Source organism: Acanthopagrus latus, chromosome 14, assembly GCF_904848185.1.
Source record: "Acanthopagrus latus isolate v.2019 chromosome 14, fAcaLat1.1, whole genome shotgun sequence".
NCBI classification, from domain to species: Eukaryota; Metazoa; Chordata; class Actinopteri; order Spariformes; family Sparidae; genus Acanthopagrus; species Acanthopagrus latus.
The window spans coordinates 21014499-21032268 of record NC_051052.1 but is presented as its reverse complement, the minus strand read 5'-3'; the positions used below and the strand labels follow the sequence as shown (position 1 = coordinate 21032268).

Here is a 17770-nt window from a genome sequence, read left to right as displayed (position 1 = left end):
TCTTCCTGTTCCAGGCCGGACGACGTGTTGTGGCATCACTCCCACGACACCAAAGTGCTGCTGCACTGCGTCCTGTGGCCGATGGTGTCGCTGCTCCTGGGAACGCTCATCGTGCTGCTGACGGTTTGCGCTCGCTCCCTGGCGGTTCGAGCCGAGGCGCTCCAGAAGAGGAAGTGCTCCTACGAGGTGTGCCACGACCTTTCCACCGCCTCAGATCGCCGCTGCAACAAGGCCGAAGACCCTCTCTCGACGAACTCTGACCCCGAGCTGTCGTCGCCGACACGGACCCTGCCGCTGTTCGCGGTGCCGGTGCGACGCCGCGATCGAGAACATTAAAGCAGGAAGCTGTTTTCTCACAATCAGGAAGCTAACGAGCTGTCTGAGGACGGCGCCGGCAGACCTCAGCTGTCTGGTGATTGGACGATCAGGAAACCAGGATGAGGGGAAATCTGAGCTGTTTCCTCTGATTAAACCCAACAAACTGGATCAGCGGCGACTCTGGACGCTGCGTTTCGTCTTTGAGTCGTTACGGAGAGTTTCTCTGGTGACATCAGTGCTGTGAGACGATACGATGAGTTTTGTGTCATGAAGAGTGAACTCATGAAACTCAGCTGCTTCTTTCTGTAGCTCCTCTTTAATGTAGTTCTCCTGCGAGTCCCAGTAGCCAGAACTGTTGATAATAGAGCCAAAGTCCTTCATCGTCTCTGCAGATCAGCTGCGGTGACTCAACTCCAGACAGACACCGAAGAATCAGACACGCTTCTTTATCCCACAAAGTTCAATTTCTCACTTGTTAACATCCAAAACTGCGCATACGTTTTTTCTTATCCTCCAAAACTCTCGTCTTGTCTCGTCTTTGCATCTCTGTAGTGAAAGTAAACACGACTCAGTGCTCGTTGTTGCTTCTCAGGTCTGCCTGCAAAAATAACGTGAAAACTGCTGCAAGGAAAATTTGAGAGAAGAGGCAAAAAAAATAACAGTACAAACAGTTTTAAAGTCGATTTCCTTTGAGGTAAATTTAAATAATTGAACTGACTTTATCATTTATTCATGTTTCCACTGTGGACTCATCAGACGGCCCATCAGCGGCTCCTGCTGCTCCTCCTGGTTAATGATGTGAGAGCTCTTTGAACCACCGAGCTGTTTGCAGAGAGGTGAACAAACCGCCGGTCAGCCTGAGAACACCCGGACCGGACCGGACCGGACCGGAACCGCAGTGACGTCATCAGGAACACCAGCTGCAGCAAAGAGCAGCTTACTGCAGGCGGAGCTGAGAAGTAACCAAGAACATCACTGCATCATTCAGACGCAGCTCTTAAAGGACAAATCCACTCATCATCTCCTGGGTCGTGGAACAGAACAGTTCTGGAGCGTCACAGTAAGACGGAGCTGCAGCGTTCTGAAGCAGCTGAGACTTGATTTAAACATCAGATGTTTCCATCAGCTCGTCTGCTGTGATCACAGTCTGCAGCAGAGAACACATCACTAACTGATCTCAGACCAGTAGCCTTCTGATTCATAACATCTTTTAAATCAGCCTCTGGGCTTCTGCAGACTTGGATCACAGCAGACGAGCTGCGTGGAGCCGTTTCATGCTTCTTTGTTTTTTAAGTTTTAAGATAAAATCGGTCTTAATGCGTCCAGCGTCTTCCCGCCGTAATGCAAACCAACAAGCAACGACTCGAAACAACGACAGTCGACTGGATCAGTGAACATCAGACGGGCGTGTTGTCGCTGCGGGGACGAGGACGTAGAAACAACACATGGCTGCTGCCCAGAGGCCTTTCACACGTCGCCTCAGGCTGAAATGAGGACACAAATCTAGACCATGTGACTAAACTAGGATGCTTTTTGACCCCATTTACACTGAGTCACTCCGCGTGTCTTGGCTCGGACGATGATCTGATCTCAGAGGAGCGAAGTTTAAATGCATCCAAGAAGCTTTCAAGAGATGGAAATCCAATTTAACTGCATCCGTCTTCTCCTCCATCAGCGTAACAATTAGCAGCGTGCTCGTCTGATGGTCTGATGCGTCCGCAGTCGGTCTCCTCGCTGAAATGAGCCACTTCGGATCAATCTGATCCCTGATCAGTTTAACCACCACATGATCCGGGTGGGTGAGTGCAGCAGGCAGTCTGAGAATCCCATCCCACTTTTCAGCAAAATTACCTAAATGCATCTCTGTGATTAGTTTCCTTCCTGTCCGGCTCTGTGGAGCTGCAGCAGCAGACAGATTTGTAATTGTGCCTTTTTCCCTCTCGTCATTCTTATATCGATAATATTCTCTAAACTAAAGACTATAAATACTCAACTCTACACTATACTGTAGCCGATATACTCTATAGAGCAGCAGCACCTTCCTGATCAGAGTGACACGGACACACTGCTTCCTGTATTCTTGTATTTCTATGATCACTCAGTAATCGATTGAATACAGTATTGTAGCCTGTATACTGTGTAGAGCAGCGTCACCGTCACCATCTGACAAACATACAGCAGCTTTTAATCAGAGGAGAGCGAGAGGATCGTACAGACACTCACAGATCCCAGACCAGATAAAACTGGATCGTAACATTTCACAGGAGTCACGACTGCAGAAGGCTTCAGTTAAACTTTGACCTCGCTTGTAGTTCATGAATATTATCCATTCTTGTGTTTGGGAGGATGTGAGCTGATGCTGAACTGTTCCTGTGACAGCTGAAGTGTAGAAGGAACTCAGACCTGATCCACAGATTCTAATCAGACGTGATCGGACTGTAAAGATCTGATGACAGGAGTGTGACTGGATACGACACACCTGAGGTGACGAGTGTAAACGGGGCTTTAGTAAAAACCAGGTGGTTTGTGGCTGTTTCACCTCTGAGGTGACGGAGGAAACTCAGGAATTAAACTCGTCGTCAGCAGTTGGTGCCGAATCGAAACGCGACTTTTCAAAGAGTGAATTTGAGACGAGAATCACTGTTTCCACCACGCATCGGTCCAAAATAGATCCGCTATCATCAACACGAGAGAATTTATGATCTTCATCAGTTGTCTCCAAAATTCCTTCGGCCTTCATCCAACAGTCTAAAAATTACCTACAGGTTGCTTAGCAACAGCCACGAGGCGAAGCCAATGAGAACAGCCGATCTGACGGACTGTTGTTGTAAATGCTTGTTCTCCTGTTCAGGTTCAGCTGGCGGCTCGTCTGCGTGTTCACATACGTCGGTAACATGTCGCTGATGCTCGTCTGAGTCCGACGTGTTGAGCAGGAGAACCAGAAGTTCAGTCACTGAAAACAAACTACGAATGTAAATCTTTATTTATTTGTTCCTCCTGACAGGCAACACGTGCAGAAACATGGTTTTCTCGTCGCGTTGTTCTCAAACAGCGTCGCTGCTTCACTCACTGAGCTCAACTCACAGAAACCTTCAACTTTCCAGCCTCCTGAAGTTTCTGCTCATTAAAAAATACAAAGTTTGTAGAAAATCCTTTTTTGCTGATCTTCTCTGAACTCTCCTCTGACCTTGTTTGAGCCGAGGTTGAACAGCTCAGTCAGCTGGTGAAGTTTTTGCATCCACAGTCAAATTTTACAGCATGATGTGACGTTCAAGGGCATCAGGAAAGCGCAGGACGCGGGAACGATGAGTTGAATCCATCAGTGCAGAGAGACGGGAGCAGGAAGTGATGATGTAGCTCCACGATGTAGCTTTGTTGTTTTCTTCCAGACAAAAATACTCACTTTTCTTCCAATATTACCTTTTCTTTCTTTCTTTCTTTTTTCTTATTTCTTTCTTCTTTTTGTTTTGTGTTATTCTTACTTTATGTCCTCCCTCCACAATAATTTCTTCCCCCATATTTCTTTATTTCGTTCTTGTTTCCATCACAAGTCGTTCATCTTTCTTCTATTTTTACTTCCTCTTTATATATTTTTCTTTTCTTTTTCCCGTATTTACTTCTACCCCATAACATTTAATTCCCTATATTTCTGTCGTCTTTCTTTCTTTCTTTCTTTCTTTCTTTCTTTCTTTCTTTCTTTCTTTCTTTCTTTCTTTCTTTCTTTCTGTTTTGTTGTGATTAGATTTAAGAACCTGTTTTTATTGAAGCTTCCTTTTCTGAAACAGCAACTTTGGTGAATCAGTGACACAAAAAGAAAAACAAGAAATAAAACAAAGACAAACTTTTATGAATCACTTTTGTTTCTGTTCACTGATATTTTCATGTAAACGAGGTTTCGGTGTGTAAACGGAGTAAAATCCATCCTGTCGTCTTCTTTCTGAATCATCTGTATCCTCCAAAGAAAATGTAGCTGCAGCGTAGCATCTGTGTGTTTCTCTGCTGGAGGTGAATCATGTTTTCTCTCTCGACGCCGAGTCGTGAACTGCAGTAGCAACTTAACGCTGTGTTTCGCTTCTTCACTACAGGAACTGAAAGTGTTTGATTCTCTTCTTTACTGAGAGTTTGATTGACTTTCTGATTCATCTCACAGTGAATCCATATTGTGAAGTTCAGTATGTGACGGCTCCCGTGGGGGGAAATGTTTCTGTTCTTTAAATGTACGATCATTCTTCCTGTTGTTGTTCTGACGAGCAGGACGCTCCTGTTGTATGATTTGGTGTCACGGCTCTGAACTGTGTCGTCCTCCATCCTCTCTGGACCTCAGCTGTGTTCTGTGTGACCCAGGTAGCCGCTTCGCCCGTGTTTTAAAGATAACGATGATAACTATAGTGCCTGATAGAGATCTTTAAATAAAAACACACTTTGTTCTTCAAGTTGAGTCACGCTGCCGCTTTTTCTGCTCATCAGTCCACTTTGATTTATTTAAACAGAGGAAACATGATGTGGTACGAGGATGTTACGGTGTGTGTCCTTCTGTTCATCCGTCTGCCCTCTTCTCCATTCCTTCATTCACAGATCCCATCAACACACACACACACACACACACACACACACACACACACACACACACACACACACACACACACGTATTGGCTGAGTCAGACCACTTGTTCTTTGTAATCAATGAATATTCAGAGGCTCTCACACACTCAGCCTCTCTCACCTTGGGCAGAGTTGATATCAGAGCACTTCTCTCGACACTCACACACTCTGTCACATGTTGCATCAAAACAACACAAACATTTAATTTGTCAATTTAATGTTAAACATATGCAGAAGTTGAGAAGTACAAGTTAATTTCAATATTTTACTATGAAATTATCCAAAGGTGTTAACAATTTAAGGAAAATCCAGACTGAAGTTTTTTCATTTGATTTATTTTAAAGAAATGAATTTAAAAAGTATGCAGAAGTCAGACTTGAGAGTTAAAGTAAAGATTTGTTGTTAATTTGTGAAAGTCACCTGTTCAAATACAACTTGAGTAAAAGTGTGAAATTATCTGATTTTAAATGTTCTTAAGTATGAAAAGCACAAGAGACAGTAAAGTTATTGAAAATCTAAAATCAGAGAAAAGCAAAAATATTTATACAAACTATAAATAAATAAATAAATTACAAATTAAATTTGATAACTTTAAGACATAATATAAATGTATAAATCCACAATCATGTCCACAATATTTCTGTCTGATTTTTGGGACTTCACAAATATTCACCTCAATCCTTAAAACTGTAATAAAACAAATAAATTTATGAAATACTAAAAAAAACATCTGACCTGTTTGTTTTTCCTGTCGAGTCTCACCTCAGTGGGGAAACAGCGCCCCCTGGATTGTCAGGTGTGGTAAACGGGTTTGTGTGTGTGGTCAGACGCGGTACTGCAGGTGTAACGTAAAGCCTGCCACCTGTCGAGCTGTGCCGGAGGAAACCAGGTGATGTTGACGTCATTTTGTGTGATTGTCACCAGTCGGTTCACTGTGAAGCTGCAGGGATCCGTTTAACGCTGAACAACATCAAGACGTCTTTAATAAAAACCGTTTTATTTAGCTAGCTAGTGTTCCTGCTGTCTGAATGCTAGCTAGCGGGATGCTGCTCATGCTAATGGAGACGGACGTTAGCAACAACTGCGGAGGTTAATTACTGACAGATATTATCAACGTGAAGACAAGAAAGACGGTGAGTAACTTATAAAAACCTTCCTTCTGTCTGTCTGAGCAGGTCTGTGGCAGAAACATCGTGTTATATTTGTTTTTTTGATGCTTTGCCGGAGACTTTCCTGGCGGTTAGCTTAAATGTTGACTGTTAGCAGCGGTGTGCTTCTCTGTACGTCTGTATTACTGTATAACTCCACTACATTAGGTCACGTGTTACATTTGAAGATTTTGGTTGATAAAAATATAAATTAACAAATAACTGAACACAGTGTATCAGGTATGTTTTCAGAAGTGTGTCCCCTCCGAGGATCCGTAGAATGTCCCGCTGTTTGTTTCATGTTTGTTGTTTTGTTGAATTCACCTGTTTGTGTGAAACTGAACATGCCTGGTTGCTCAGTGGCTGCGGTGGGATTCGAACCCAGGACTCCGAAGAAACTGTCCATGACGTGTAATAATACGTCATCGCTTGTAGCTAGGTGACGTTAGCATCGCGCTGGTTCCCTCCTTAAAAATCTGATGTGGACTTTAATTAGATTTTGTTTTATCGCAGAAAATAATCTCCAGTTTCTCCAGTTTCGTTGTTATTATTTACGCGTGATGTTTCAGCTGGTGGAGAATGAACTGATCTAAAACACTTTGTGTAATATTCTGCTTCAGCTGTCGGTCCTGATGATACTGATGGGAGGGAAACATCCTGATCTGACAGGCAGCAGACAGGAGGAAGGTGTGAGAGTGTAAATAACAGCAGATCTCAGTTCAGATTCACAGAAATCAGCTAGATTACATCATGTATTTAGTTTTATTTCTTGATGACTTCTCTGTCTGCTCTGCTGAAACAACAGATTAGTTCACATCAGCGTTTCTTCTCTCTCTCAGTTTTAATTGCTTCTCATTTTAACGAACAGCATCAGTGAGAGCAGCTGTTTTATAAACCTGCTGGCTCGTGGTCCTCTGTGGCCAGTTAACACCTCCTCTGTACTGACAGCCGCCTCCTCATCCTATTAAATATACACAACACCTCCATCAGCAGCACCAGGACCTGATGGAGATCAGCTCCTTTCCTTCAGCGCCGACTTCAGAGTAACTGAGACCTGAACTGACCTCAAACTGTCCAGAACATGTTCTGTGTTCAGCAGCAGGTCTCAACCTGAAGCTCAGAGCCTCCGAGAGCTCACAGGAGATAAATCAACAACATATTTACTCTCAACATAAAACAGGTTCACTTTCTGCTCAGACGCTTTAAAACACGTCCACATTTCTTTGTTTTCAAAGTCAGATTCAGATGAGATGTTCTAATAATGACAGAGACTTTTTTAAGACAGACGATTGATTGATAATTTAATAAACGATGATGAAGCTGACGGTCTGACATCCAGGTTCACTGTTTACTGCTCATCAGCGGATGTTAGCATGCTACATGCTACATTTAGAGGGTGACCGTGGTCAGCATGTTAGCGTTGAGTAGCATCAGAAGCTGCTGAAACTCTTGTTGTCAGTGTGAAACTAAACGAGCGTCTGTGATTCTTCTTCTGTTTTTAATCAATACAACAGTTTAAAGCTGTCGGGCTGCAGCAGAACTGCAGCTCTTTATTAACACCAGAGGTTTTTATTGACAATCAATACGTCCAAATTGCTGCACTGTGGAGCGACTGTTTGTCTGAACTGTTTCCAGTTTGTGTCGAGCGTTCAGGCAGTTGTTATTATTAAGAACATTCTCTCAGATATTCAGGAAGTTAAAATGATTTTCTTCTTCCTCTGGACTTTTGGTCTTAATGGTATTTTTAATGTCTGCTGTTTTAAGGTGAAGTAATAAATGAAGAAATGTAAAATGTCAGCCTCTGTGATTCTGGAGGCTCTGAAAGGTCGGTGCTGAGATATTCTGCAGGACCATTAAAACCCAAACAGACGAACAGTCGGCTGTTAAAACACAGAGTCGTTATGACGAGTTCAGCTTCAGGTCGACGTTCAGTTTTTAACTGTTGAACTGATTATCGTTCTGATGCAGATGATCCATTAATCGTTCAGTTTTTGACGAACAAGATGACTCAAACATTTCCTCGTCTGTGACTGAATCACTTTCAGGATAATTTGTGTTCTTCATTCACTGTTTATTCACCTCAAACAGCCGTAAAGTAGATTACTTTACTGTATTTCAGCTGTAAGCTAGCAGGCAGCTTCCGGTCGGCTCTGACTGAACTCAGCACTCAGCAGAGACGCTGGTTCTTTCTGCAGTTTTTTGCCTTTTGCACTGTGAACCTGTTGAGTTTTGTTTGATATTTTAAGAAGTCGAGGTTTCGTAATCTGAGTAAAGCCTGAGATAAATGTAGTAAAGTTAATATTAAAGTTTTCCCTCTGAGATGTAGATGTTTGTAGAGGAGTAGAAGTAGAAACTGGCATGAAAAGTAGTTTAAATCTGTCCTCTGTGTTGAGGTGATGGATTTAGTAACGCGTCCCTGAACTGAGCAGCTGGTTACTGAAGATGTTTTCCGTGACTGTCGACGCCGGCTGGACTTGTTTGTTCGTCTCTGGGCTTCCTGTCAGGACGACTCGGAGCTGGCGGGACGTTGGATGATTTCTAACTTTGCCTCTGTATGAATCTCTGCCAGGACGAGCTGGAGGTTTGGTCCTGAGGGATCGGGGCTCAGCTCGGCCTCTCTGACAGGAACTCCTCGCGTCTCTTAAGCCCCTGATAGCTGCTGCATCTGGGTTACCCAGTTCTGCTCGGGCCTCAGCGTGCCCTAGATCAATATGGAAATCAGAAGTTTGTAAATTGGCTCCACAGATGGAGAGGAAAGGATAAAAGTAGCTCGAGCTTTTTCTGTTTGTGTCTCGCCGTCTGTTTTCTGTGAACTCTGTGGGGACAGAAATCATCAGAGAGGCTGAAACAGTCGGACTGACGGCGGGAGGAATCAGATATTATATTGCTTCAGTTTTTCACTGAGAGTCACATTAGATGATCAGTGTGTCCAGTACAGAGTCCAGCATGTGTCCGTCCCTTTTATACATTTCAGCTGTGAGGAGGGTTTTTAAAGACGTAAAAGTTTCCTGAAGTCGTAGTTTTTAAACTTTAAAGAAGTTTATCGGCAAAACTCAAGACATGCAGATTTGAACACACTGTGCACAACCTTAAGAGACAGAGACAATTTAAAATGCAAAATACTCAGATAAATATGCACAACAAGTCAGCATAACTGTTTTACTTTTGTCAGTTTTGAGTTATTATTAATAGGCTAAAATATATCCAGTTAAAATGCACCCCAACCAACACTTTTGTTTCAAAAACAGAAGTTAGTAGAAATATGTGATATTTTAATTAATCCCTTTTACATTTTGGTAGGTGCACTTTTTTAAAATTTCATGTTTTATTGTGATCTTTTCTGACCCAAAATTGCCTCCAACTCCAAGAAGGTTTGGGGAAAAAAACTCATTAATATTTTTTGTTTCCAACAGTTGAACACTGAAGTCTCGTCGTCAAAAACAAAACATTATTTCATCAGTTTCTGTTACGAAAATCTATTTTTAGATTGTTTTGCGAATATTTTTTGTTGTGATTTTCATCAACAAAATAAACGCTGGTCGTGTCCAACAGGATATAAAAAGAAAAAAAGATGAGTTGACAGTTTTGATGTGTTCACTGCATGAGGAATGATGAATAATTGATCTGCACACAAAGGTTGGCAGTTATTTTTAATTGGCACTTAATGAGTTTACAGTGATCTGACAGCATGTTATAAAAAAGTGCTTTACATTCTCTGAGGGGCGATAAAATATCCACAAATTATATTTCTGATATGAATAAATGTCACAATATGACAGACATGTTAAATCACACACGATAATCAAGCTTGGACTTTTTATTGCATCAAGAAAAAAAAAACCTTTTAAAAACCAATTTAAGAAGATCAATATCACTGAATAGTTTTCCAGCCCTGCGTTCCTTTTTAGTGATTAATAACCAATAATCATTATGTCCTCAGTATTGATCCACACGCGTCTTTTATCAGCAGAAATCATTTAAAAACCCTGAAAATCCTCCAGCAGTTGAGTCAAACAGAAACTGATTTATTTTGTTAAGACGTTTTAAAAAATGCCACAAATGTCTCTAATATTGTCACTGAACTCCAGTTGTTTATGATGCATTTTAAAATAATGATTTATGTTTTAAGTTGAGAACGTTCATGAGTGTTCGTGTTTGTTTTATTAGAAATAAACAATAAAATGTAAATTAAAGTCTGAATCCAGCAGGTTAGCATAGCTCACAGCTACTTAAATCAAGTGTTTTATAAATGAGGCATACGATTAAAAAATAACTGACATACAGTAAATATTCATTGTCATATAAAAACAAGAGTATTACATCAATATTTACATACAGCAATATGTGTAAGTCTTTAAATAAACAGCTTATATGGAGCAGAGTGAGAACAGTAATGATAGAAACATAAATGGCTTTTCCTCCCTGTGGTCAGATAGCTGACATGCTAACACTGTTAGCTAACACGCCTTTAAAACCACAAACGACCTGAGATCAACCCGCGTTTCCCTTCACAACAGAAACCACGTTAACGGGACTTTAAATCATGCTCATGACGTCAAACATTTTCTTCAACTCCGAATTTTGTGGGACGTTTTAAACTTTGAGGGAAACCTTCAGTTCACTTCCTGTAGGATTGTCGGCGTTGGACTTCCATAAACTCAAAACACTGATATGCTGACGTGACGTGAACTGACTGAGTGAGATTTGTTTTTGTTGTTGTCTCTCAGTCAGTTGTATTTCTGCGTAGATTTAATCTGGAGACGGAGCTAACGTAGACGAGTTTCTCCTCTCGGTCAGACGGATCTCGTCTGTTTAGCGTCCAGTGTAGATGAAGTCTGAGGAGACAAAAAGCTCATTAACATCATGTCACGTATTTGTATCTTTAAGAGAGTCAGATGAGACGATAGATTTGATTCTCATGTTGTTAAGGTTAGCTTAGCTTAGCCTAGCTTAGCATAAATGCTGAGAGCGGTTGTGGGTCTCACCGCGGCAGTACTCGGGGTTAAAGTTCTCGTAGATGGGGTAGAGCGGGTTCTCCTGCTCGCTGCGATGTTTCCTGGCTCTCAGGACGTCACGCACACACTGGTGCAGGAAGGCATACTGACACTGCAACACACACACACACACACACACAGTTTAACATATATCATGGTATCATCACACGTTGTTCTTCTTCTGACAATGTTAGATCCCATGTTTTCAGCTGGTTTAGTCCAGAACCTCCTGGGGTTCTGGCCTGGTTTGATCTAGTGTTTACTAGCTTGATGAAGTTGTTGTACATCATGGCTCAGAGGTCAGAGGTCACAGTGGCAGACAGGTGGTGTACCTCAGTCTGGACCATGTGTTGACGGTGCAGGCGGAGGTCAAACACACAGCCGTACAGGTCGATGGTTCCTTTAGAGTCCAGCTGCTGCAGAACCCGATCCAAGGCGATGAACGTCCCTGTACGGCCGACACCAGCACTAACACACACACACACACACATCAGCTGTTAAGCACTATATCGTTATAGTCCAGTAGATAAAGAATGATAGAGATTGAAATAGTTAATCGACCGGTCGTTTCACACCTGCAGTGCACGACGGTGGCTCCGGTGCTCGGCGATCGGTCTATGTAGTCCCGGACCGTCCTGACAAACTGGATCAGGGACTGGGTGCTCTCTGGGACTCCGTGATCGGGCCACACAGTGTAGTGGAAGTGACGCAGCACCCGAGGGTAACTGACGTTGCTCTCCTGTCAGGATTCATTGATCAGGTATTATTATGAGGATAAATCAGAGATGAGCAGGTGAAGCAGCAGGATGTGGAGGAACATTTACCGAGGTGATCTTGAACTCTCTGATGGTCCACTCAGGCAGGACGGACTCCGACAGCATCTGGATGACCAGGTCACCGTAGTACAGCGGCTCCCGGTCTGCAGGCCAGTACTGATCACACTTCACCTGCAGCACAACACACACGCAGGTTTAAACTCTTCATACGTTTCACGTCTTTAAATTAACTCTCAGATCTACTGAACGCTCCGTCCTGTATTCACTGTGTGTCGTGTGAAGGTATCGAGAACATGATTTTTAAATAATGCTTCAGTGATTTTGTACTCTTAAGGAATCTAAAACTTTGTGGTGTGAATGTGGGAGTGAATCTGTCATCTCCACAGTCTGTAGCCACACACTGCGTCGGTGTTAGCGCGCTAGTTACGCTGTTTTCTTTTTCTTTTACCCGGTTTGTGGCGAGCAGCTTTGACTGCAGCGTTACCACCTTCTATGACAAAGCAAGATCGAAACAATCACTTTTAATTATCACGACACCACGAGCTCTACTGATGTTTAAACTCCTCAAGTATGAAACATTTGATTATCTACTCAGGTTTCTACATGATGCAACAACTGCAGATGATCGCAGGTATCGTCCAGTTTAATCGAATGTCACGTCAGTCCGTCACCACGATTCATCCTCGAGGCCTGTAGATGTTCAGATGTTTCCCTCGTGATTTAAGCGTTAAACGGAACCAAAATAATCAAAGACGACCCAAAATTAAACCGTCGGTGACTCACCCGTCCCTTCTCCACGCACTGTGTCACCATGACGACGTTGTAGACGCCGTGCTCCCACACCATCCGCCAGAAATCGTCCTTGGTGCCGGGCAGCGGGCCCTGGGTGGCGATGTACTCCCTGCGGAAGTTGTTGCCCTGCAGCACACACACACAGAGGAGAGGGGTGTGAGTGTGTGTACGAGTGTGTGTGTGCGTGCGTGCGTGTGTGTGTGTACGTACAGGTATGTAGCTGGCGTTGATGTAGTCGGAGCACGGGTCGTCCTCCAGGTACGACAGCTTCAGTCTGGTGGAGTCGTCTAGAAAACAAACAGTCTGCTGGTTAAAGAGTCTGTTCACCATCTTTTAATGTTTTAAAGCTCATTGACGAGTTTTTCTTGATTGAAAAGGTGAAACTGGCGCCAAAAGTTTCCTTTTTCCAATTCGATCCATATTTCCAGCACTCGCTCTGTTTTTGTTCTCCACCTTCTCCTGACAGACACTAATACAGATTTGAACAGTTTGATTATATTCTCAGAAGAAATCCTGCTGTGATGATGATTTATTGATTTATTTCCCAAACTACAGAAGTATTAAATCACATTATTTATTTTTAAATAAAACGTGTCCGTGCAGCTCGTCTGCTATGATCACAGTCTGCAGAAGCCTTGAGATCACAAACTGATCTGGAAACAGTTTTAAAGTGAAACTGCAGCTGCTAAGCAACCTGTGTGAGGTGGGCGCACACTGACGGTGTGAACAACATCGCTTCAGATCCGTTTGTCTCCTCCAGGCTCCTGGACACTTGGATCACAGTGTGTCCAGCTGCTTCAGTTTACATTATACTTTAACATCCATCGGTTTAAAAGAAGCAGTGACTTAAATATAAAAGGTTCGTTACAACTAGCTTGTGTTGTCATTAATCAAGAGTTTACTTTAATGAGCACTGCAACAGAAAGAAAACTACATAAATCTGAAACATCCTCCAGAAGGTGTCGCATAAAATAACTCCAATTAAAACAGCGATGAGACGAAGTGTTGCTCACGACCAACACGTTCTCTAAAACAACTTTCATCACATCCAACAGCTTTTATCACTGTGTGAGAATATTTGTTAAAATGTTAAATACCTTTTAGAGCGAGAAACAATCATGACTCAGTTACTATGATTGTGTGTGTGTGTATGTGTGTGTGTGTGTGTGTGTGGCTGCAGTTACACTTGACTGACTCTTAATTACTTTATTTAAACTGATACTGACGAGTGCACGTCTGTGAATATAACAGTTTACAGGTGAGAAAATCACATTAAAGCGACTCTTCACCCGTCAGTGATGTAAATGATTCATGTGTGTCTGAAGTCTAAAGCTCCAGTATACAGAGAGACGAGTGAACCAGGAAGTGATGTCATCATTCTCATTCGCTCTGTAAAAACCTTCGACTCTTATGAAGGAGCATTAGAGCCGCTGAAGGAAAGAACGTGTGAATAAAGTCGGAGGTTAATTTGGCGAGAACAGAGTCGTTATTTCACCTGATGAAGTCACGAGAGTGACGTCTTAATTTGATCTGACAAAATGTGAAGTTGAAGTGATTGTTTAATGTTTCAGTGATATCTGGATGATTATCAGGATCAAGTTGTGTTCATGAAACTGGACTCAACAAAACTCAACATCTGGTTAATCTTTGTTTCTGCTAGATCACAAACTTTTCTGGTATTTTAAATTCTAAATGGTTAAATAATGAATTAATAACATCCTCATTGTTATAGAAAAGGAAAATGAACGAAGTGACAGGAGTGTTGTGTGAAGTCTGCTGCAGCTCAAACATCTTCTGCTGCTATTAATGTTTTTATTAACTCGACCCGTTCCACTGGTTCATCACTGTCGCCATGGGAACAGGCGCTGTCTCGTTAATTAAAGCTCTTAACGATGTCATCAGGATAATGATTTTCACATTGATTGTTTTTTTGTTTTTTTTCTCCCTCACCGAGGGACTCGATGGTGGGAGGCGTATCGAGTTAAATATAAAACGGTTTACTTTGTGTGTTTTTATTTTCATCTGTTGCCGCAGCAGAACGACAGAAGAGTTTATAATTCAACACGCAGACGTTCTCACATGGCAGGATGTTGTTGTAGCGGTTCTTTCCTCGGTTCTCCGGCAGGCGGGCGACGTCCATCGTCTGGTTTCGGCCGACATCCTTCAGATCCTGGAGGAGAAAAAAGTTACTCTCAGTGTCTGAAAGAACGACACCACGGTGACCAACGTGTGTTTGTTCAGTGATCTGATGCCAGAACAAAGATGATAAATCTGATGATGTAATCTGACACCAGCTGTCGGGTCAGAACATTAAACCTGTTTTACCTCGAACTCCTCAGACAGCAGGTAGTTGGAGTCGGCCTGCAGTTTGGTCAGGTGCGACTCGAAGTGGCAGGATTTGATGGGACTGAACGTGGAGACAGAGAACAAACACGTTAACAGAACCGAGCTGCGTTCTAAAGGTTCTGTGGTCCGTCACAGTGAACGAAGAGATTCTCACCTGGTGACCCGACGGTTGCTGCAACAGAAACAGAGAGACGTTTAGTTCATACTGAAGCTGTGATACGAACGACAGGTTGTTTCAGGTGTAAATGTGCATCTGAGGCATCATCTAGTTATAAATGCACTAATTTGTATAAACCGTCGACAAATGTTTGTTCTCAAGGCCGATAACAGTAACGATTATTAGAGATCAAGGAGGCTGAAAACTGATATATGGGATCGTTTAATATTTGCAGTAAAAGTGAAAATTATTCTTTTGAACCAGTGATGAAATAAAGTAAAACTTACAGGTTTAACTAAATATTTCACTGGAGTTGCTCCATCTGCTGCTGCTTTAAATTCATCAATAAATGTAGTGGAGGAGAAATACAGTTACTGCTGTTGTGTGAGAGTTAATCCGTCTGCGTCTGATAGAAACGTGGAGACGATGATTCTTTGAATCACAAGTTTTCTGATATTTCATGTTTAAATATGCATCATTAAATGTGAGCTAATTAGCAAAATAGAAATCCAAACTAAAATAAACAGCTAAATGTGTAGTTTGTATGTTACAGAAGCTAAAATGCCCACACACACACACACACACACACACACACACACACACACACACAGTAATTAACAGATGCTGTGGACGTGGTGGGTGAGTGATGAGGTAATCTGAGCGAGAGAGTTTATTGGAAACTAATACTTCACACACTCACATATTGGACGTAGGAGGTATTGGAAACTAATCCCTCTCACACACACACACACACACACACACACACACACACTTACCTCCTGACACCCATATATAATCCTGAAGCTGGGACTTCTTTCCACATACTCATCCTCACCACCGGGTTCTCCTGCACAGCCCTGCACACACACACACACACACACACACACACACACACACACACACACATTAGAAAACACACCAAACCAGCTGGTTTTTGCTGTTGGTAGAAATGAGTTTGTCCTTGTTTGTTTTAGTTTTCCTGCAGCTGATATACATTTCAGATTTCAAAACCAGCCATCTAAAGTGTAACATTACCTTCTGATATTTATAAGAACATGTGATGATTAATAAACGTTTGATAAGAATAACTGTTAGTTGAAGCTAAATGTCAGATGTTCCTGTAAACCCTGTTTGTAGGATGAGGTGCAGCATCACGTGGACGAGTGTGTAAAGTGTGATCGTCAGTGTGTTTGTGAGCACTCACACTTTGCGTAACCTCTGTCTGTAGACCAGCAGAGAGACGACGGCCACCATCATCCCGATCAGGAACATCCCGGCACTCAAACCCTCCACGACGCCTCCGAGAGGCTCTGAGACGCAACAACACGCAGAGAGGACAGTCAGGTGAGACGCAGCATGAGACAGACAGAGTCAATAGGAGTGGAGGAGAGACTCACCTGTGTGCGTCCTGAGTGGAGAGGACAGGTACGTGTCTGTGAAGAGCGGCTGAGGAAACTCTCGATGGTTTTCATCAAACAGTCTGGTGAAAGCTCGAACACTCAGCCTGAACAGGTACAGGTAACACACACACACACACACACACAAGTGAAGATATCGTGTTAAACATTACTTTAGAGCTGAGGCAGCATGTTACCTGCAAAGGTAACTAAAGTACTCGAGTAATGAACTTGGTTAGATTCCATCAGTGTGTGTGTGTGTGTGTGTGTGTGTTACCTGTAGGAGGTCTTGGCCTTCAGCGGCCCGTCACAGAAGCCTCCGTAGCTGTCACTCAGGTAGAGGTCGTCGTCATGGTACCGATCGCAGGTACCGCCCAGCCTATCCCCTCCTGCCCCCAGGTTCACCTCCACCACCTGATCAGTTATTGATCGATATTCATCATTATTGTGATGGACACAAACTAGAAAAGGTCGTTTTTATAGATTGTTTCTTTATATAGACGCTGTTGTTACCTGTCCGGCAGAGGTGTCGGCGTCCTGTGGACAGCGGCTGGCGAAGTAGGCGGTCTGATACGCTCTGATGGACGAGTTGTTGATGTAGTCGCGGTAGGAGGGCAGAGGGTGGCGCTGCTCCGGCTGCAGCACCTCATTGGCTGTTGGCAAAACGAGGTTCCATCTTGTTCATAATGTCAATAATTACGTGTGAAACCTGAACAAATATCTGAACCTGCATCTGTTCGTACCGTCAGACTCAGCGACGACCACGGTGAAATATCTGATGGCTCCGTTGGCGTCGCTGAACCAGGAGCAGTTGAAGCGGAACAAGATGGAGGACGGCGTGACCTTCGATGACCTCTCACTGACACGTACGCTGGGCGGCGGCACCGGAGGACCTGACGGGAAACGAGTTCATCAAACAGATTAAACATCAACTAAACGTCATTCAACAGTTTTTATTTCATCTGTTTGTCTTTTCTCTTGTAAGAAGTTTGGAAGCTCGTTTAACTTCTGACGCCACAAATGTGTGTTTTTATTTTCTTAAATTATGAGAATCAAAATTTTTGCTTCATGTCTTAGAAAGAGTAAAATAACATAAAATCTAATGATGAAAATTATTTTAAAAGTCAAGAGTTGTTCAGTCTTAGTAACTCCTGGTTTGACATAAAGCAGTTTGTTGTTCTGGATATTTAATATCAAGTATGGAAGACAAAATCTGTTTAATAAAGAAAAAAAAACACAT

The 17770-nt window shown here is 42.7% G+C and overlaps 2 protein-coding genes and 2 long non-coding RNA genes across 7 annotated transcripts in view; 2 read left to right on the top strand and 2 right to left on the bottom strand.

Annotated features, from left to right (window-relative positions):
* The window catches only part of LOC119032528 (calcium-activated potassium channel subunit beta-4-like), a 22054-nt gene extending 17303 nt beyond the window's left edge, over positions 1-4751 (top strand). For both annotated transcript variants that reach the window (XM_037121845.1, XM_037121844.1), the window contains exon 5: positions 15-4751. In XM_037121845.1, coding sequence (XP_036977740.1) covers positions 15-336 — 322 coding nt within the window. In that variant the 3' untranslated portion in view covers positions 337-4751. The remainder of the gene's footprint in view (positions 1-14) is intronic.
* The window catches only part of LOC119032557, a 10114-nt gene extending 4336 nt beyond the window's left edge, over positions 1-5778 (bottom strand). Inside the window, exon 1 of the long non-coding RNA XR_005078941.1 lies at positions 5656-5778. This is a non-coding gene — a long non-coding RNA (uncharacterized LOC119032557). The remainder of the gene's footprint in view (positions 1-5655) is intronic.
* Positions 5741-17770, top strand: LOC119032552. Of its 3 annotated transcripts, none has more exons than XR_005078924.1 (5): positions 5741-6053; positions 16362-16477; positions 16814-16929; positions 17031-17199; positions 17280-17770. It is a non-coding gene; the product is annotated as an uncharacterized LOC119032552 (long non-coding RNA). The 3 variants fall into 3 exon arrangements; XR_005078925.1 differs by having other exon boundaries at positions 5914-6053; positions 17014-17199; XR_005078926.1 differs by lacking the exon at positions 16814-16929 and having other exon boundaries at positions 5743-6053.
* ptprb (protein tyrosine phosphatase receptor type b) overlaps positions 9694-17770 on the bottom strand; it is a 32305-nt gene continuing 24228 nt past the window's right edge. The window contains exons 26-41 of the mRNA XM_037121662.1: positions 17274-17423; positions 17044-17183; positions 16808-16944; positions 16531-16637; positions 16338-16443; positions 15910-15990; positions 15131-15148; positions 14956-15037; positions 14710-14800; positions 12841-12917; positions 12622-12756; positions 11887-12009; positions 11638-11801; positions 11395-11530; positions 11054-11174; positions 9694-10903 (exon numbers count right to left, since the gene is read on the bottom strand). Coding sequence (XP_036977557.1) covers positions 10881-10903; positions 11054-11174; positions 11395-11530; positions 11638-11801; positions 11887-12009; positions 12622-12756; positions 12841-12917; positions 14710-14800; positions 14956-15037; positions 15131-15148; positions 15910-15990; positions 16338-16443; positions 16531-16637; positions 16808-16944; positions 17044-17183; positions 17274-17423 — 1691 coding nt within the window. The 3' untranslated portion in view covers positions 9694-10880. The remainder of the gene's footprint in view (positions 10904-11053; positions 11175-11394; positions 11531-11637; positions 11802-11886; positions 12010-12621; positions 12757-12840; positions 12918-14709; positions 14801-14955; positions 15038-15130; positions 15149-15909; positions 15991-16337; positions 16444-16530; positions 16638-16807; positions 16945-17043; positions 17184-17273; positions 17424-17770) is intronic.